Source organism: Cnephaeus nilssonii, assembly GCF_951640355.1.
Source record: "Cnephaeus nilssonii genome assembly, chromosome: 15".
In the NCBI taxonomy this organism is placed as follows: Eukaryota; Metazoa; Chordata; class Mammalia; order Chiroptera; family Vespertilionidae; genus Cnephaeus; species Cnephaeus nilssonii.
In genome coordinates this window covers 15,288,148-15,307,356 of record NC_137086.1, presented here as the reverse complement: position 1 = coordinate 15,307,356, position 19,209 = coordinate 15,288,148, and the positions used below count along the sequence as shown (strand labels likewise).

The following is a 19,209-nucleotide window of genomic DNA, read 5'->3' as shown; positions in this document are numbered from 1 at the left end:
CTTGTGTCAGCTGAGAACTGGGGAAGGGACTGAAAACCATCAGTAGAAGATTCTCCTTCTCCTGAACTCTGGGCTCTGGGGAGGCACAGAACTGGGTCCTCTTTAATTTCACCTCTTCTCCAATAGGCCTTTTTCATCAGATGTCAGAAGGAGACTTAGATGATTTGGCTCAAGATTTAAAAGATTTATACCAGTCCCCATATTTTCTGAACTTCTATCCCCTGGGTGAAGATATTGACATTATTTTTAATTTGAAAAGCACCTTCACGGAACCCGTTCTATGGAGGAAGGACCAACACCATCACCGTCTGGACCAGCTGACCCTGAGTGGCCTGCTGGACACTCTTCAGAGCCCCTGCATCATCGAAGGGGAGTCGGGCAAAGGGAAGACCACTCTGCTACAGCGCATCGCCATGCTCTGGGCCTCGGGAAAGTGCGGGGCCCTGACCAAGTTCAAATTAGTCTTCTTTCTCCGTCTGAGCCGGGCCCAGGGTGGACTCTTTGAAACCTTGTGTGACCAACTCCTGGAGGTCCCCGACGCGATCAGAAAGCAGACTTTCCTGGCCATGTTGCTGAAGCTCCGGCAGAGGGTTCTTTTTCTCCTGGATGGCTACAACGAGTTCAAGGCCCAGAACTGCCCGGAAATTGAAGCCCTCATAAAGGAAAACCACCGCTTCAAGAATATGGTCATGGTCACCACCACCACCGAGAGCCTGAAGCACATCAGGCAGTTCGGGGCCCTGACTGCCGAGGTGGGGGATATGACGGAGGCGAGTGCACAGGCTCTCATCCGGGAAGTGCTGATCAGGGAGCACGCAGAGGGCTTGTTGCTGCACATTCAGAAGTCCAGGTGCATGCGGAATCTGATGAAGACCCCACTCTTCGTGGTCCTCACTTGTGCAATCCAGATGGGGGAGAGTGAGTTCCACTCCCACACGCAAACAACGCTGTTCTGTACCTTCTATGACCTGCTCATACAAAAGAACAAGCACAGACATAAAGGGGTGGCTGCTAGTGACCTCACCCAGAGCCTGGACCACTGTGGAGACCTGGCCCTGGAGGGCGTGTTCAACCGCAGGTTTGACTTCGAACCGAAGGATGTGCGCGGTGTGAACGAGGATGTCCTACTGACAGCTGGCCTCCTCTGCAAATACACGGCTCAGCGGTTCAAGCCAACGTATAAATTCTTTCATCAGTCATTCCAGGAGTACATAGCAGGACGCCGGCTCAGCAGTTTGTTGGCATCTCGGGAGCCAGAGGAGGTGACCAAGGGGAACGGTCATTTGCAGAAAATGGTTTCCATTTCAGATATTACATCCAAGTATAGCAACCTGCTCCTGTACACGTGCGGATCCTCCACCGAAGCCACCAGGACCGTCCTGAAGCACCTGGCAGCCGTGCGCCAACATGGCAGCCTCCCCAGCTTCTCCATCACCAAGAGGCCTCTCTGGAGGCAGGAATCGATGCAAAATGTGAAAAGCACCACTGTGCAAGAAATTCTGAAAGCCATCAACATCAGTTCCTTCACAGAGTGTGGCATCAACTTATTTCAGGAGAGCATATCCAAGGCAGACCTGAGTGAAGAATTTGAAGCTTTCTTTCGTGGTAAAAGCTTATATATCAACTCAGAGAACATCCCTGATTACCTATTTGACTTCTTTGAGCACTTGCCTAATTGTGCAAGCGCCCTGGACTTCGTGAAACTGGACTTCTACGGGGGAGCCACAGCTTCGTGGGACAAGCCCACGGAGGGCACGAGCAGGACCCACAAGGAGGAGTCCTCTGGAACCTACATTCCCAGCAGGGCTGTGTCTCTGTTCTTCAACTGGAAGCAGGAGTTCAAGACTCTGGAGGTCACACTCCGGGATTTCAGCAAGCTGAATAAGCAAGATGTCAAATACCTGGGGAAGATATTCAGCTCCGCGACCAGGCTCCGGCTGTCCATTAAGAGGTGCGCCGGTGTGGCCGGAAGCCTCAGCTTGGTCCTCAGCACCTGTAAGCACATTCATGCCCTCGTGGTGGAAGCCAGTCCCCTCACCATAGAGGACGAGCAGCACATCACTTCCGTGGCAAACCTGAAAACACTGAGTATTCGCAACCTACAGACTCAGCGGCTGCCAGGTATGGTCACCCTCAGCAGTGGAAGCCTTAATGGAACCTGGCTAAGTACCGTGGGAATATTAGACAGCGTACTGTTTTGCTTTACATTTTCTTTTATATATATATATATATATATATATATATATATATATATATATATATATATATATATTATTGATTTTTTACAGAGAGGAAGAGAGAGGGATAGAGAGTTAGAAACATCGATGAGAGAGAAACATCGATCAGCTGCCTCTTGCACACCCCCTACTGGGGATGTGCCCGCAACCAAGGTACATGCCCTTGACCGGAATCGAACCTGGGACCCTTGAGTCCGTAGGCCAACGCTCTATCCACTGAGCCAAACCGGTTTCGGCTGCTTTACATTTTCTAATAGCTTCTCCCAGGCGTCAGGACTTGAGAAGGAGGTGGGAGGACTGAAGGAGGATCCGTGTGGGAGGAAGGCTGTCCGGTTGGGAGGCCCTAGGGAGGATGTCCAGGGCTGAAGCTACATAGTGTGAGTAGCTCTCTAGTTTATATCGCAAAGTGTGTGTTTGCATGTGTATGTGTGTGTGTGTGTGTGTGTACTCTGTGTTTCATGTACTCACAACTGTAAACCTACTTCCTCACTCTCCCTCTCCCCCCATGTACAGAGGATAAGCTTGTCTTGAGTGAATTCTTCCCCTTCTCAGCATCTCCATCTCCACCCAGCATCCCCTGCTTCCCTGCCAGGGGCTCCCCTCCCCCCAGCAAGTCTGGGAGGAAATCCAGCCTGTAAACTAATCACCTGCAGGAGCTAGTGGCTAATTGTGTCACTAGATTCTTATCTAGGAAATTGCACAACAAACCCAGCCCCATCTCCACCCCAAGTATTGTTCATTTTGAAAAAAGATTCGGGGGAATGGATTTTGTTTACCATGAATTTCAGACTCCGGACACACACATGCAGGGGCAATCTTTTTGGGCAAAGGGGAGTTTTCCCCAAATTCAAAGTCACACTAAAGACGAGTGTCTGGCCTCGCTGTGCAGACCCGCCCTGTGGCCAGGAGCAGGGCTGCCGCCTGGTGCGAAGCTGTGGCAGGGGCCTCGCCCTACTTGACTGTCATCTCCTAGTAAGATTAGTTTTCATCACAAGTGACGTCCCATGGTGCTCTGCCTCACTTGTCACCTGCAGAGGAGATCTGCTGTGACTTAAGAATCTAGAATCTTTGGCACAAGTAATTTTTGCAACATCCTACTCGATGCAGGAATGCCTTCTGTAAGATTCTAGAGAATCACCCAGACGTTATTCGACTACCTTCCATGCCAGGAGGCTCACTCTCCCCTCTTCATGGCTATTCCTTTGTCACGATCACGCACACGGGTCGCCTATGTGCTGGACTGGCCTGCACCGTGTTTAGAATGTTCTGTTTCACGTTTTGTTCTTAATTTTTAAAATCCAGTGTTTGAGTAGTATATGCACACAGTCCCAATGATAAAACAATCTAGAGTGAAAAGTCTCCTTGTCCTCCTCATCCCCCAGCCATGGCTCTTCTGGAAGGAGTTGCCAGCTTTTTGAAATTGGGAGCCATCATGAGAAAACACAAGTTTTTCATTTCTCTTAAAAATTGTTGCTCTGACACCTGAGGGCCCATGTCCTCATTTGGTAACGGTTTGTGAGAGCCTGTGATCTGCTCCAGTGCTCTTCGGACTAGACACACAATCTCCAGCTGGGCAGAGCCCACTGTTCTACTTCCCTGGCCCTTTTTGACATCCTTCCCCCCTTTTGACTTTGTGATCAGTGCTTATTCCTTCTTATGGCTAAAATCCACTTCTCTGCTGTTTATACCCAAGGTTGGTTTTTACTTTTGCCCTCCAAGTCTCTTCAGAATCCTCCTAGCTCACACCTATTTATTCCTGAATAGCTAGTCTTTTCATTCTCTTAACAGTGTTTTCATAGAACAAAAGTCTTAAATTATGTTGCAGTCTGTTTCTTTTTCTGTGAATCATGCTTTTGGTGTCACGTCTTGGTGTTATTCAACTTTATTCTTCTTTCTCAAAGGTCTTTTTTATATTCTAGTTCCTTTGCCTTTCCATGTAAATTTTAGACTTACATTGATGATATCACCAAACACTCCTCCTGGGATCTTGTTTGAAATTATATTAAATTTATAGACCAAGTTAGGGAGAACTGACATTTATATTATGTTAAATCTTTCCATCTATTTGCATGGTTTCTTTTTCCATTTATTTATATTTTCTTTTATTTCTTTTAGCATCATTTTGTTTTGTTTTAATATTTTTATTGATTTCAGAGAAGAAGGGAGAGGGAGAGCGAGGTAGAAACATCAATGATGAGAGAGAATCATTGACTGGCTGCCTCCTGCACGCCCCGCCCCACCCTGTACTGGGGATTGAGCCTGAAACCCAGGCATGTGCCATTGACCAGAATCGAACCCGGGACCTTTCAGTCAGCAAGCCGATGCTCTATCCACTGAGCCAAACTGGCTAGGGCTGGCATCATTTTGTAGTTTTCATCATGTTGATCCTGTATATGTTTTATTAGGTTTATAGCGGTACTTAACTTTTTCATTCCCTTGGAGTTATTGTAAATGGTATTTTAAAAATAATTTGGTTGCCAGTTATTTATTGCTACTATATGGAAGTAAGATTGATTTTTGTGTGTTGACCTTGTATTCTATATCTTTGCTAAACTCACTTATTAGTTCTAGGAAGTTTTTTTGTTTGTTTTCTTGTTTTGGTAGATTCCTTGAAATTTTTTATCATAAACAATCATGTTACCTCCAAAAAAAGAACAGTTTTGTTCCTTCTTTAAAATTTGTATTCCTTTTATTTAATTTTCTTGCGTTGTTGCACTGATTATGACTGGCAGTGCAATATTGAATATGAGAATTGAGAGAGAACATCCTGCCTTGTTCCTGATCTTAGGGTGAAAGCATTCAGACTTTCACCGTTAAGTACAATGTTAGTTGTAGTTTTTTTCTGTAGATGGCTTTTATCAGGTTGAGGAAGTTTCCTTCTACTCCTAGGTTGCTGAGAATTTTTATCATGAATGGATGTTAGATTGTGCCAAATATTTTTTCTGTATCAATTTATAAGATCATGTAGTTTTTCTTCTTTAGACTGTTATAGTGAATTACATGGATTGCTTCCCAAATATTGAAATAGCTCTGCATTCTCTGTATGGAGTCCATTTTATTGAAGATTTTTGCTTTTATTCTCATGAGTGATATTGGTCTGAAAATTTCTTTTGTTTTATTCTCTTCATCTGGGTTTCATATTAGTTAGTGGAGCTAAAATATGTTGGGAATTGTTCCCTCTACTTCTATTTTCTAGAAGTGATTTATAGAATTGGTTTATTTCTTCTTTGAATGTTTGGTAAAATTTGCAAGTTAAATTATCTGGGCCTGCAGATTTCTCTTTTTAGAAAAATTTAAACTATGTTCTTAATAGATTTATAGGGCTCTTTAGGTTACCTATGTCGTGTTGGGTGAGTTTTAGTAGTTTGTGGTTTTCAAGAAATAGGGCAATTTTACCTGTGTTGTCAAATTCATGTGTGTAGATTTATTTATATTATTCTCTATCCTTTTAACATCTGCAGTTTTGCAGTGATATCTTCTCTTTTATTTCTGATATTGGTGATTTGTTTTTCCTCTTTTCCTGTAAGTCTTGCCAGAAATTGTTCAATTTTATTGATCTTTTCAAATACATTTTCACTGCTGTTTATCTGTTTTCAATTTTTATTTATTTCTGCCTTGATCTTTATTAATTTCTCCCTTCTTCTTGCATTGGGTTTATTTTGGTCTTCTTCCTCTAGTTTCTTAAGTAGTAAGTTTAAGTTATTGATTTGAGACCTTTCCTTATTTCTAATATAAGCATTCAATACTATAGACCTCTCTCTTAATAGTAGGTTAATTGCAGCTTTTGATATTATAGTTTTATTTTTGTGTTTTTCAAATATATTATCTAATTTTCCCTGAGACTTCCTATTTGATCTATGCTTATTTAGAGGTATGCTGTTTAATGTCCAAGTGTTTGGTAATTTCCCTATTATCTTTATGCTACTGTTTTCCAGTCTGGTTGCATTATATTTGGAAAACATGCTTTTAGCTAAAGATGATGCCCATTTCTGACCAAAAACCATACATTTTGGTATCAATTTCATGAGCATTTCTTGCCTATGGTAACAACAAAAATCTTTTCATTGGTAATAAAAATTTAATAAATGACAGCTGAACAAAGTCCAATTTCTTTTCTTTTGGCAGGTGGTCTGACGGACAGCTTGGGAAATTTGAAGAATCTTATGAAGCTTATGCTGGATAACATTAAGATGAATGAGGAAGATGCTATAAAACTAGGTTAGATTTTTTTCTCTTTTTTTTTTTTTAATTAATGTAAGTTTGAGAATAAGAACAGTTAACTCAGTCTACACAAGGCAAGAATGCCTTTATGCATTTGTGACTGCACCAGTTTTCCTGGACACTTTTCTCCACCCGATAGCGCCATTTTATGTAAAGTGTACACCACTAGATGATAACCCTTTGGAGAACAGAATACAGAATATGTTTTATCTTCCTGGCTGACTGACTCTGCTTGCATTTTAAAAATATATATATTTCTTTATTGATTTCAGAGAAGAAGGGAGAGGGAGATAGAAACATCAATGACAGAGAATCATTGATTGGCTGCCTCCTGCACGCCCCCTACTGGGGATCGAGCCCGCAACCCAGGCATGTGCTCTTAACCAGAATTGAACCACGGACCCTTCAGTCCGCAGGCCGACGCTCTATCCACTGAGCCAAACCGGCTAGGGCTCTGCTTACATTTAAAGCATAGAAACAATGTAAATGTTTAAACTGTAGCTTTATAATTAAGAAAAGCTTCAGAAATTATTGGCTATATTTGTATTTAAAGCATATAAACAATATTAAAAAGATTATACAGTGGTTTTATAATTAAATAAATCTTAAAAGGTAGAATGGAACACAAGAATGAATGTAGATCAAGGAAAAACACAAGCAGAACATGTGGTTTGCCTTCTAGGACTGGGAGGTTTCCGTTTGAAGCTGATTTTTAACAGCTTTGGGGGGTGTCATTCTTTCCTTTTTTTCTTTTATTGGCTCTTCCCCCTACCCACCCACATTTGAGACCTCAGTTAAATGCTCCTCAGCCTTGTTTGTTTTCATTCTGCTTGCCTAAAGACAACCCTATCCTATAATTAAAGCATGACTGACTTTTTTTCATTATATAGCTTCCATAAGCATAATCAAATTAATTCAGTGTTCAGTGAACATTTGCTGCATGCCTGTGAGTTACACAGAATATGAGAGGTTAAAGGAGCCCGAGAACATCTAGTCTAATTTTTTAATTTTTAAATGTTATTACTAGAGGCCTGGTGCACGCATTTGTGCACAGGTGGGGTTCGGCAGGCCCATCCCAATCAGGGCTGATCAGGCTGGGATGGCTGGGGGGAGGGGCCGGGGGTGGTTGACCTGCTGCCCCCACCCCCTGGTTGAACTCCCGGTCAAACTCCAGGTTGAGGGGACAATTTGCATATTAGCTTTTTATTATATAGGATTGATTACAGAGAGAGGAAGGGAGAGGGAGAGAGAGATAGAAACATCAATGATGAAAGAGAATAATTGATTGGCTGCCTCCTGCACACCCTCTACTGGAGACCAAGCCTGCAACCCAGGCATGTGCCCTGACTGGGAATCAAACCGTGACCTCCTGGTTCATGGGTGGATGCTCAACCACTGAACCACACTGGTGGGGCTAACTTTCCTATTTTACTGCTACTGGAACCTAGAACAGTTTATTGACTTGCCCAAGTTCTCACCAATTGGTAGAAAGGGTGCAAAAACACCCACCTGAGACAATCTGGTCCTACTATTAAGGAATTAGAGTCTGGACTTGAATAAACCAGTCTAAATTTACTATTCATCAAAGAGTTACTGTGCAATAGGTTAGACAATAAGTACACCAGGCACTTTGACATACTAGTACTTCTCATTGACTCCTCACAATAGTCCTAGTACACAGGTATAATTATCCCTAAAACCATAGCTAAAAGGTTGAATAACTTGCTTACGCTCACACAATTATTAAGTACGGGATCCAGGAACCAAGCTGACTGCAAAGCTCATGCTTACAACCTCTGAGCTCTGTGTTCCCCCAAGACAACAACTAATATTCACCTTCTATGTGCCAGGACCATCCTAAATACATTACATACCTTATCCGCAACCTTCCCAAAGCGCTGCAAGGTAGCTATTACTAAAACAGTACATTTCTGCCCTAACCGGTTTGGCTCAGTGGATAGAGCGTCGGCCTGCGGACTCAAGGGTCCCAGGTTCGATTCTGGTCAAGGGCATGTACCTTGGTTGTGGGCACATCCCCAGTAGGAGGTATGCAGGAGGCAGCTGATCGATGTTTCTCTCTCATCGATGTTTCTGACTCTCTATCCCTCCCCCTTCCTCTCTGTAAAAAAAAATAAAACATATTAAAAAAAAAAACACAAAAAAAATAGTACATTTCTTTCCTCTAGGTTACAGTACCATCAAGATCAAGCAGTATTTTAATGACACAAAGGTATGCCTAATCAATCCAAGGGACATTTCAGAATGTTTTCACTTGTACCACTGGTATAAGATAAATCTTTCTCCCGGTTAACGTGCTGCATTGGATGTGGTCTTCATTGTAAAGCACCAGGAAGGCCCATATCATGCAGTCCCAGCAGGGCTCCTTTGAGGCTGTGAACAGTTATCCTAGAAGCACACCAAGGAACTCACGTCCCCATGCTGCCCCTTGGAATTCAGCCTCCACCCCTTCTAAGATTTTTGAAGGGTTTAAAGAGACAGTGCTCACTCAGAAGACTTATTTCTATGAAAAAAGTTGTGGTAAAGGCACTCATGGATACCCGTTAAAATACTGCACATTTACTATACGTTTTCTCACGCTCTCAAGAGAATGATCTCCACAAAAGAGAGTGTATGGCCCAGGAGACTGGAAAGTGAGAGAAGTGAGAGTTGAAAGAAAATCTGCTCTCTTTGGCTTTTTATAACTCAAGGTCTCTACAGAAAGAGCAAGGGCAAGGCCTCGGTGCAATTGTTCATTGCCTTCTTTTCAGCCATTCATCTATGGTTAAATCAAATTAACTCGGTATCCTAATGCATTTCCTTTCCCTCTATTTGCAGCTGAAGGTCTGACAAACCTGAAGAATATGTGTTTACTTCGTTTGATCCACTTGTCTGACATTGGGGAGGGAATGGATTATATAGCAAAGTCTTTGTCAGCCGAACCCTGTGACCTTGAGGAAATCCAATTAGTCTCCTGCTGCCTGACCGCAAAGGCTGTGAAAACCCTAGGTAACTCGCCTGCATTGACTGAGAACAGTGTGAGAGAAGATGTGGTGCTTTCGTAGTAATTCGTGCACGCTAAGTCTCTCAAGCAGCAATTTAATTTTTAGAGAAACTGGAAAAGATAATGAAGACATCTGGGTAATATCTAGTCTGTTTTTAATGGTTTTCTCCACAATTAGAATAAAAATGGATTATAGATGGATAATAGAGAACTTCAGACTAATTGAAGATGTTATAATTTTAAGAGAAGGTAAAGAGGAAGAAATTAAGAAGTAGGTGCTTGATGCTTAATAAGTATTTGGATGGATGGATAAATAAAAGATTGAGAAGGAGAGAGAGGGATTTCCTTAAATGCTGTCAGGCCTTCTAATTCTTACCCATTGCCCTGTTAAGATAGAGTTAATGTGCATTAAGATAGGCGTTGAGTATTTGAGTTCCCAAAGAGTGTGAGTACTAAGTATGAAAAAACCTTTGCATATTACTGGATAAACTGGATTATGTTAAACTATGATGTTTCTTACATTTAGATTTTGGAGGGAAATAGTATAACCCTTTAAAAATTAAACAATATAAAACTGATGAGGAAAAGAAACAAAAAAAAGAAACACACACACAGAAGAAGAAAAAGGACTGATGGAGTCTGTAGGAATTACTGAGATTACTTATATGCTAATATGAATAAAAAACTAGAGAAATCCATGATTGGAGAAGCTAGGCAAGCACTCGGAGCGTGAGAATGGAGAGCACACTCCCTTACTCTCCACCTGCCACTGGGAGGAGCCAGGTTTGGAACTGACAATAGCAACCATCCCTTTATTAGGGGGAGTCCGTGGGTTTTTTAAAGCACCAAACCTCAGAATATATTTTACTCTAAGAAAAGGATTCATAGGACTGATTTAAAAAATAATAGCTAGTATTGTCACAAGAGTATAATTCATGCAAAATGACTAATTTTTTAAAGGAGATTTTTCTAATCAGTCTTGATAGGAAAAACTTCAACTAGATTAAGCAACCATGATAAATACAGGTGTCCCCACTTTCAGAAAGTAGAGCATTCTTATGAAACTTTTCTTTTTTTAAATAAATTTTTTATAACTTTAAAAAAAAAAAATATATATATATATATATATTATTGATTTCAGAGAGGAAGGGAGAGGGAGAGAGATAGAAACATCAATGATGAGAGAGAATAATTGCTCGGCTGCCTCCTGCACACCCCCCCACTGGGGATCGAGCCTGCAACCCAGGCATGTGCCTGACCTGGAATCAAACCATGACCTCCTGGTTCATGGGTCGATGCTCAACCACTAAGCGACACTGGCTGGGCCCTGTGAAACTTTCAATAAGCTAATAGAGCATTAAGCAAATAAGCAATTACCATTCATCTTCATGGAAAATTTTCGACCATTCCCAGACTCCAAAATGATTTCTCTTAGGCTCTTCTTATACCTTAGGACACACTTGCTAACAGGTGCACAATAAATCAAGATAAAGCACAGATGCTCACAGACACAGCTCAAAGCTCTGGCGGCTTGATGCTGCAATGCGGACTGTAGTTCCCAGGAAGGAGCTTGGCTGTGCCACTCTGGATGCCTCTATAAGGCTCTCTGCAAAACCAACATTGAGCGCTATTTTTGCTTTTCGCCTTTTTTGTAAAAGCAAGGCGAAAATCCTCTTTGGGTTTCTTTCAGTTAGCGAAGTGGGGTAACTGAACTTTGGGAAGGGGGCGAGTACCTGTATCTGTAGTGAAGAAAAGAAGCAGTTCTTAGCTAGAGTGGTGGCATTTTGTGACTAATGTTCTTATTAAAATTTTTATTATTAACATCACAACTATAACTACCAAAATAATCTAAGCTGAGGTACATCACAACTATAACTACCAAAATAATCTAAACTGAGGTACATCACAACTATAACTACCAAAATAATCTAGACTGAGGTACACAAAGAACAGCTCATCTCATTGGTTTTTGTTCCTTCATCTCTCCTGATGAGAAGAGCATGTAAGAATCGGAAGCAAAAAAAAAATAAATAAAATAAATAAAATAAAAATAATTAAAAAAAAAGAATCGGAAGCAACCTCACATTTCCTCTAGTTCATCTTCCCCATTCTAAAGATGAAGACACGGAGGCTGAGAGAAAGAAGTGACTTTCCTTTAGTGATAACAACTGTAGTCCGTGCTGCTTTAGGTTTTACTGAGTAATAATGACCATTTTGCCTTTAGGCTGAAGTTTGTTGGTCAGAATTTAGGACCAGCAAATATCTGTCCATTTGGTTACAGTCATGGGAGTAGCCAGATACTTTTGAGAATAGCTAATCAAATCTAATAAAGATTTGTATACTCTCAACAAAGAAGACAAGGGCTCAGAATTCTTATAAGGATATTTAAAAATTAACCCTGATAGTCTTTTTTCTTTTGGGTTAATTTTTTTTTCCAGCTCAGAATCTTCACAATTTGGCCAAACTGAGCGTTCTTGATTTATCTGAGAATCACCTGGAAGAGGATGGAAATGAAGCTCTCCGTGAACTGAGTAAGAAAGACCATTTTGCCTTAGAGATGCACCTTAAGGAAGTCAGGTAGCCCTCTCTTAAACTGCCCTAAAGGAACACAGGCCACGGCTTTTGAGTCACCAGTTTTCACATGCTCACTGCACCTGAGGCTCCCACCTGCTTGCCTCCTTCTATAGAGCCAGTGTCTGAGAGTAGGGCATGCTTAAGACAAATTGGCTCAAGGAGTTAGTAATAAGATTTTTAAGATGTGATCAAGACATTGTGATTATGTTTGTTTTTTTTTTAAAAAAAACCTGATACTTAGTGTCTGAGATTTACTTCAGAATAAGACAAGGGAAGGACTTTGGTGAGGATAAAGCAAACATCCATGATTTGCTGTTTGTTAAAAGTTGGTGTATTAGTACGCACAGCTTCATTATACTATCCTGAATAGTGTTTGTATATTCTTGAACACTTTCCATAAAACACTAACCAAAAAGCGAATTGATTCTCACTGCACATTGAGTAGGCTGCAGAGAGAAAGACCACTCCTTCTCCTTTATCACTTCGTCCTTCATCAGTTTTGAGAAGGATCCAATTCCTGAACTGTCTCTGGTTCCTCAAGTTGGCCGGCTGCACGTGTTGGAACAGCTCACTGTGCTGATGCTGCCCTGGTGTAGTGATGTGCGAGTCAGTCTGACCAGGCTGTTGGAACAACTGGAGGGGGCCCCACAACTCATCAAACTTGGGCTGAAGAACTGGAGGCTCACCGATGCAGAGATGAGAATTCTAGGTAGGTACACACGCAGAGCCAGGAGAAAAGAGGTTGGTCCTAACCAAGTTCTTAAATTGACTTTCTCTTTCTTCTTTCCTTCCCCCTCTTACCCTTCTCCCTCCCCTCCTTCCTTCCTTTCTTTCATGCCTTTATTTACTTGCCCCCTCCCCTTTAAAAAATATTTTTATTGATTTTAGAGAGAGGGAGGGAGATAGAACGAACCATCAACGAGAGAGAATCATTAATTGGCTGCTTCCTGCACGCCCCCTACTGGGGGATCGAGCCTGCAACCCAGGCATGTGCCCTGACCAAGGAATCAAAACGTGACGTTCTGGTTCATGGACCAATATTCAACCACTGAACCACACCAGCCCGGCTGCCTCCCTTTTTTTGTACAAATATATTTAAAGGAATAACATGGTTTAAAACACTGACCTGCCTTCAGGTTTTTAAGCATTTCAACTACAGTATTTACATTATTTGACAACGTGTATTATGTAAAAACAGCTCTCCCTAGCCTTAACTGTCTGACATTCAGCAATGCCACTCCAATCTTGGCTAAAGTTTTTAAGTCACCTGCTGTGTATTCAAAACATATAAAGGTAAGTGCAACTTTAACTGGTGTCACAGAATATCTGTAAGTAGCTGTGATATAATCCCAGAAACAAATGGAGATATAGAAATGACTGGACAACACCAGCCTCAGGCAGCTGATGAAGGATCCTCATGCTACCTGCATTAGTTATCAAGTTCTGTGGAACAGACCACCCGCAAACATGGGGGCTTAAAACAACTATAGACCTTACTTCACAGTTCCGGTGAGTCAGGAGTTCGGGAGCGGCACAGCTGGGTGGTTCTGGTTTAGGCTCTGTCATGAAGTCGCCGTCCAGATATGGGCTGGGGCTGCTGGAGGATCTGCTTCCTGGGTGGCTGGCTCCTCACTTGGTTGGTGGGTGAGTGCTGGCTGTCAACTGGAGGCCTGTTTCCCCGCCCCCCCACCCCCGGACTTCTCCAAAGGCTACCTGAGTGTCCTCCCCACATGGTAGCTCACTTCCCCCAGAGCAAGAGATCCAAGAGAGAACCAGTTGGAAACTGCAGTGTTTCTATATATATATATATATATATTATTGATTTTTTACAGAGAGGAAGGGAGAGAGATAGAGAGTTAGAAACATCGATCAGCTGCCTCCTGCACACCTCCTACTGGGGATGTGCCCGAAACCAAGGTATGTGCCCTTTGACCGGAATCGAACCCAGGACCTCTCAGTCCGCAGGCTGACGCTCTATCCACTGAGCCAAACCGGTTTTGGCTGCAGTGTTTCTTATGATCTAGTCTTGGAAGGTCATTTCTGCTGCATCGTATTATTAGCCAGGTTAGCCCTAGTCAGTGCGGAAGGAGATAATACATGGGAGTGAATTCTAGGCGGTGAGGATCATTGGATCCACCTTGAAGGCCATTGTACCATCTAAGGCAAAGGATTAGTGAAAACAGCCTCGACTGCCTTCTTCATTTCCCTCACAGATGGTCTAGCATCTATCTGCAAGGCACATATTTTCAGTGGCATTAAGTACATTCACATTCTTGTGCAACCACCATCACTACCTTTTCATCTTGTCCGACTAAAACTCTAGACATTCAACACTAACTCCCCACCTGCTCCTCTTTTAAAACCTTCTCTCTTAGAGATGTGTGTGTCTCTAAGTCCTTAGGCTGCCCAAGGGGTTTGCCTTCCCTAAAGTTGCTTTAAGTTATGGATTTTCCTTTCCTTTATTTCTTCTCCCCACCCTAGCACCCCAAGTCAACTCTCTTAACACCTTCCCTTAATTCCTAACTCCACATCCATCTGCTCTACCTACATACTCCCTTAATCCATCAAATCAGATCATCCTGGGTGTCATTCTTCAGGCCCCTCCTCCATTCCAGGTGATATTGGAGGCAGGTGGCTTCTGTGACAGACTAATTAGTTAGCTAATAAATAACCCCTCTCAGGTAACCTCATACCTTGAGTGAGTTGGAAAGGATGTATCTTTTCAAAGAGGCCTTTAAAAAATTTGGCTCTCACACTTTGGGGAGTGTGTAGAATTAGCATTACATGTGACAGAGGCATTTTTAGGTAGAGACGTTTTAGCATCTTCTAAATCTTTAAGTAGGTAGCTGCCTAATCTGCCTACTTCTGAGCCTGGACTGTGAGAACAGAGAGGGAGATGGTGTGTTTAATGAAATAAAAACTGAGCTAGGTGCCCTAGCTGGTTTGGCTCAGTAGATAGAGCATCAGCCTGGGGACTGAAGGGTCCAGTCAAGGGCACATGCCTGGGTTGTGGGCTCGATCCCCAGTAGGGGGCATGCAGGAGGCAGCCAATCAATGATTCTCTCTTATCGATGTTTCTATCTCTCTCTCCCTTCCTCTCTGAAATCAATAAAGATATATTACCAAAAAAAAAAAAAACGGAGCTAGGTGAAAAAACAAAGAAAAAACAAAAACACTGAGCTAGGTGGTAATTGCCATGTGATTTTAATTACCTAGTGCCTTATTGCCTCCATATGTAAATGAGAAAAATAAGCATAACAGAAGACTCCAGTATAATTATGGATCTAGCAGACTTACTGAGTGCTTGTGGGTAATTGTGAAAGGCAGGATTACATGATAGCTCCGAATGGCAGGTTAATTAAATTGAATGTTGTCACTTCCACTTTTAAAAAACAGACATATTTTTATTGATTTCAGAGAGGAAGGGAGAGGGAGAGATAGAAACATCAATGATGAGAGAGGATCATTGATTGGCTGCCTCCTGCACACTCCCTACTGGGGATCGAGCCTGCAACCCTGCATGTGCCCTTGACTGGAATCGAACCCAGAACCTTTCAGCCCCCAGACCAATGCTCTATCCACTGAGACAAACCAGCTAGGGCAGCATGTCCACTTTCTTAAAGACATGCTTGACCATTTCTGCCAATTCAGGCTCTCGCTGCCTGTTAATTGCCTTGTCCCCTTCCCATCTCCATCTCTTGCAGTCCCCCATGACACTCCCCTGGCCCACAGTAGCAGCAGTCAATTTAGGCAGTGACATTGAGTGGTGGACATGTATACGGATGCAGTAGCATACCGAAGCAAAATGTAATGAGAGACAGTCTCTCATTAAAGAAAGACTGCCTAATGAGATGCAGCGAGAACAAGAGATGTGGGGTATGAAATTAGATACAGTCGTTGGCATGTGCTTTCCTGGAAAAACCCCAAGCCTGGATCGGCCTTAATTTCCCACTTTTTCTGTACCTACACTCAGGCTACTGGGGAAAATCACACAATGTGGCAGACAGGTACACTATAGGTTCATAGTGACAAATTTCAACAGAAATATTTAGAACCAAATGGTAAGAAAACACTATATATCAACCCTTGTGGCATGCGGCAAAAGCAGGGCTTGAAGAAAATTCTCATAGCCTTAAATACTTACATTAAAGATGAAGGGCTGAGAATGAATCTTTCTAAATTAAGAAGCCAGTAAAAAAAATAAAAAATAAAAAGAGGCCAGTAAAAATAAAATAACACGGAGTAAACACACGATAATAAACGTAAAGGTATAGGCGTACCTCACTGTATTGCACTTGGCTTTATTGAGCTTCACAGATGTCGAGTTCTTTACATATTGAAGGCAACACCCTCCACCAGCAAAAAGATCCCAACTCCCTTTATTGTGGTGCTCTGGAATGGAAACTGGGCAACCAATGGGTCCGGGCTGCCTGTCACTACCTGAGCCAATTAAGCACAGACAGTGCTGAATCATATGAGTGTTTATTGCAATAATGCCGGCAGTATGGGAATCAGCTGCCTATATGGGGTAGAAGGACAAAGATTACATAGGAGAGTAGGAATTGAAGCATGGGGAAGTAGGCAAGGTTACGGGCAATGCGGGGGTTGCAAAGGGACCAGATTGCTTCAGCAACAAGGTTGCTGATCTTTCCAGGATGATAGGTGGTTCTTGGAAGAGGAGAATGGACTGCATTCCGATGTTAATTCCCATGTCCTGGGGCGTACAACTCTCAGCCGGGTTAGAATGTGCTTTCCCTAATCAGAACAGAGCCATCACGGTTAACAGAGCATGATTAATATTTCTTATAATTATAGCTAGTCTCCACTATTCTATTTCTGCCCCTAAGAGAACCACACCCGCAGAATCTCCAAGGTCTGCCTGTATAAAGATTAATAAAGCTTAAAATTGATCCTCTAAAAAGAATAACAAAATAGGTAAAAATCAAGCAAGACTGTTTAAGAAAGAGTGACATAATTTCATTAGTCAATACGGAGACACAAGTACATGTTTGTAGTAGCTTTACTGAATATTGCCCCAAACTGAAGGTGACTGAGCTGTCCTTCAGTAGGTGAATGGATGAACAAACTGTGGTACAGCCACACAGTAGTATATCATTCAGTGGTAAAAAGAAATGAGCTATTAAGCCTTGAAGAGACATAGGGAAATGTCAGGGGCTCAGGAGGAGGGGAGAGAGGGTTAAACAGATGCAGCTGTTTGTTTTTTAGGGCAGTGGAATTATTCTGCATGATACTGTAATTGTGCATACATGACAGTGTGCATTTGTCAAAACCCATAGAACTTTACTACACAAAGAGTGAACCTTAATGTATGCAAACTAAAAAATCATTTAGGAGGTCTGAAATAGGTGAGAACAAAATGCAGACTGCAAAACAATCTAACTGTATTACAAACTATGAAACAATCTCACTGCAGGGAATGAGGGGCAAGGAAATGGACCTAATAACTTTGGAAATTATCTGTAAAACTAAAGGCAAAACAGCCCAGCTGGCATGGCTCAGCGGTTGAGTGTTAACCTATGAACCAGGAGGTCACAACTCGATTCCAAGTCAGGGCACATGTCCGGGTTGTGGGCTAGATCCCCAGTGGAGGGGTGTGCAGGAGGCAACTGATTAATGATTCTCATCATTGATATTTCTGTCTCTGATATTTCTGTCTCTCTCACTTGCCCTTCCTCTCTGAAATCAATAACCACAGCACCCGTCTAATTTATAATGTATATTTTCACACTATATTGTAAGCCCAATAAGACAGGGACTATGTCTGCCCTTTTCAGCTATCCCGAGCACCTAGCAAGCACAATCTGTGGTACATAGTAGGCACTCAAAAATGTTTGCCGAATGAAAAACTGGTAAGAGCTCTGGCAATGCGAGAATTTTGTTTAGGATGCAGGAACCTGTGCTGCGCCAGCAAAGCCAGGTTTGGTGAACCTGAGAGGGGGCGGTGAAGGATTAAGAAAGGACGGACAAGAGAAGAAAGCTGGGTCTGTGTGGGATGCTGCTGCCCTCTCTGATGGAGAGACAGCGCCACGGCTTGGAAGCTGAGTCTTTGTTTTATAGCCAGATTCCACCAGGCAAAGTAAGGGCGTGGTCAAGATGTTTACAACGTTCTAGTCACTAGAATCTAGTCTCGTGGGTTTTGAATCTACTCAATTACATGCACCTGATCAAGCTTTGTTTACTTGCTGCACATCCTGCAGCCTATATCACTTAGCCATGTGAAACCACAGGTTCGGACCATAGCCTGTCCAAACACTGTAGCTCCGCGGTCGGCAAACTGTGGCTCGCAAGCCACATGCGGCTCTTTAGCCCCTTGAGTGTGGCTCTTCCACAAAATACCACGGCCTGGGCGAGTCTATTTTGAAGAAGTGGCATTAGAAGAAGTTTAAGTTTAAAAAATTTGGCTCTCAAAAGAAATTTCAATCGCTGTACTGTTGATATTTGGCTCTGTTGACGAATGAGTTTGCCGACCACTGCTGTAGCTGCTCTCCACAGGAACCCTTCAAGGATCAGAATCCCTCTACCCAGATCATTTGAAATTCTGCTTGGAATTTGGATCAAGCCAGTTCCACTCTCCACAGCCCACGCACAGCCCACAGCTTTAAATGTCAGATTCCTTTTCCCTCAGGACCAGTCTGCTCATCGCGGTGACAAAAACACTGCAGATTACATGAACAGAATGCATGTCCTCAGATCCTGTGCTTGCACACGTTCTAATGAGTATCCAAAGAGTTCTTACTGATACCTTTCCTAAACCTTAGTAGATAGCCTGTACAAATAGTTCACCTCTGAGGGTGGAATGGGCTTTAAATTCCTCTTTTTCAAGTTCCCTTTGGGTGGTGGAATCTGGTCTTCTAGTCAAGGAGAAAACAAGTTGCTCTTTGGGGCAGGAGCCTGACAGACACTGACAACCAGCATTTTGACTGAATGCATGCCAGGCTGGGAAGCACATGAAAAAGGCAGAGGCAGAAAGCGCAGGGAGAAAGCTACCTATAAGGAAAAAATAAGGGCTCCTTATGAGGAGAAAGTGAGGCCCTGTGGATGAGTTGGGCTGGACACAGGCTAAGCTGGTATAACGAGACCCAACTACACCATGGCTTACAGAAGACCAAGCTTATTTCCCTGTCCTACCGGTCCAGGGTGGATCTGCTCTTTGCA

General features: G+C 42.6%; 2 protein-coding genes across 4 annotated transcripts in view; one reads left to right on the top strand and one right to left on the bottom strand.

Moving 5' to 3' along the window:
- The window catches only part of NLRC4 (NLR family CARD domain containing 4), a 33,492-nt gene that overhangs the window by 12,218 nt on the left and 2,065 nt on the right, over positions 1 to 19,209 (top strand). Inside the window, exons 4-8 of the mRNA XM_079792147.1 lie at positions 127 to 2,121; positions 6,363 to 6,455; positions 9,294 to 9,464; positions 11,898 to 11,990; positions 12,575 to 12,742. Of these exons, the coding sequence (XP_079648273.1) occupies positions 127 to 2,121; positions 6,363 to 6,455; positions 9,294 to 9,464; positions 11,898 to 11,990; positions 12,575 to 12,742 (2,520 nt within the window). The remainder of the gene's footprint in view (positions 1 to 126; positions 2,122 to 6,362; positions 6,456 to 9,293; positions 9,465 to 11,897; positions 11,991 to 12,574; positions 12,743 to 19,209) is intronic.
- SLC30A6 (solute carrier family 30 member 6) overlaps positions 15,202 to 19,209 on the bottom strand; it is a 38,609-nt gene continuing 34,601 nt past the window's right edge. For 2 of the 3 annotated variants that reach the window (XR_013814639.1, XR_013814640.1), the window contains 2 exons: positions 16,314 to 16,788; positions 15,572 to 16,208 (listed from right to left, as the gene is read on the bottom strand). The gene's annotated coding sequence lies outside the window, so the exon portion shown is untranslated. Of the gene's footprint in view, positions 15,416 to 15,571; positions 16,209 to 16,313; positions 16,789 to 19,209 lie in introns of those variants that run through there. The other variant, XR_013814638.1, reaches the window with a different exon arrangement.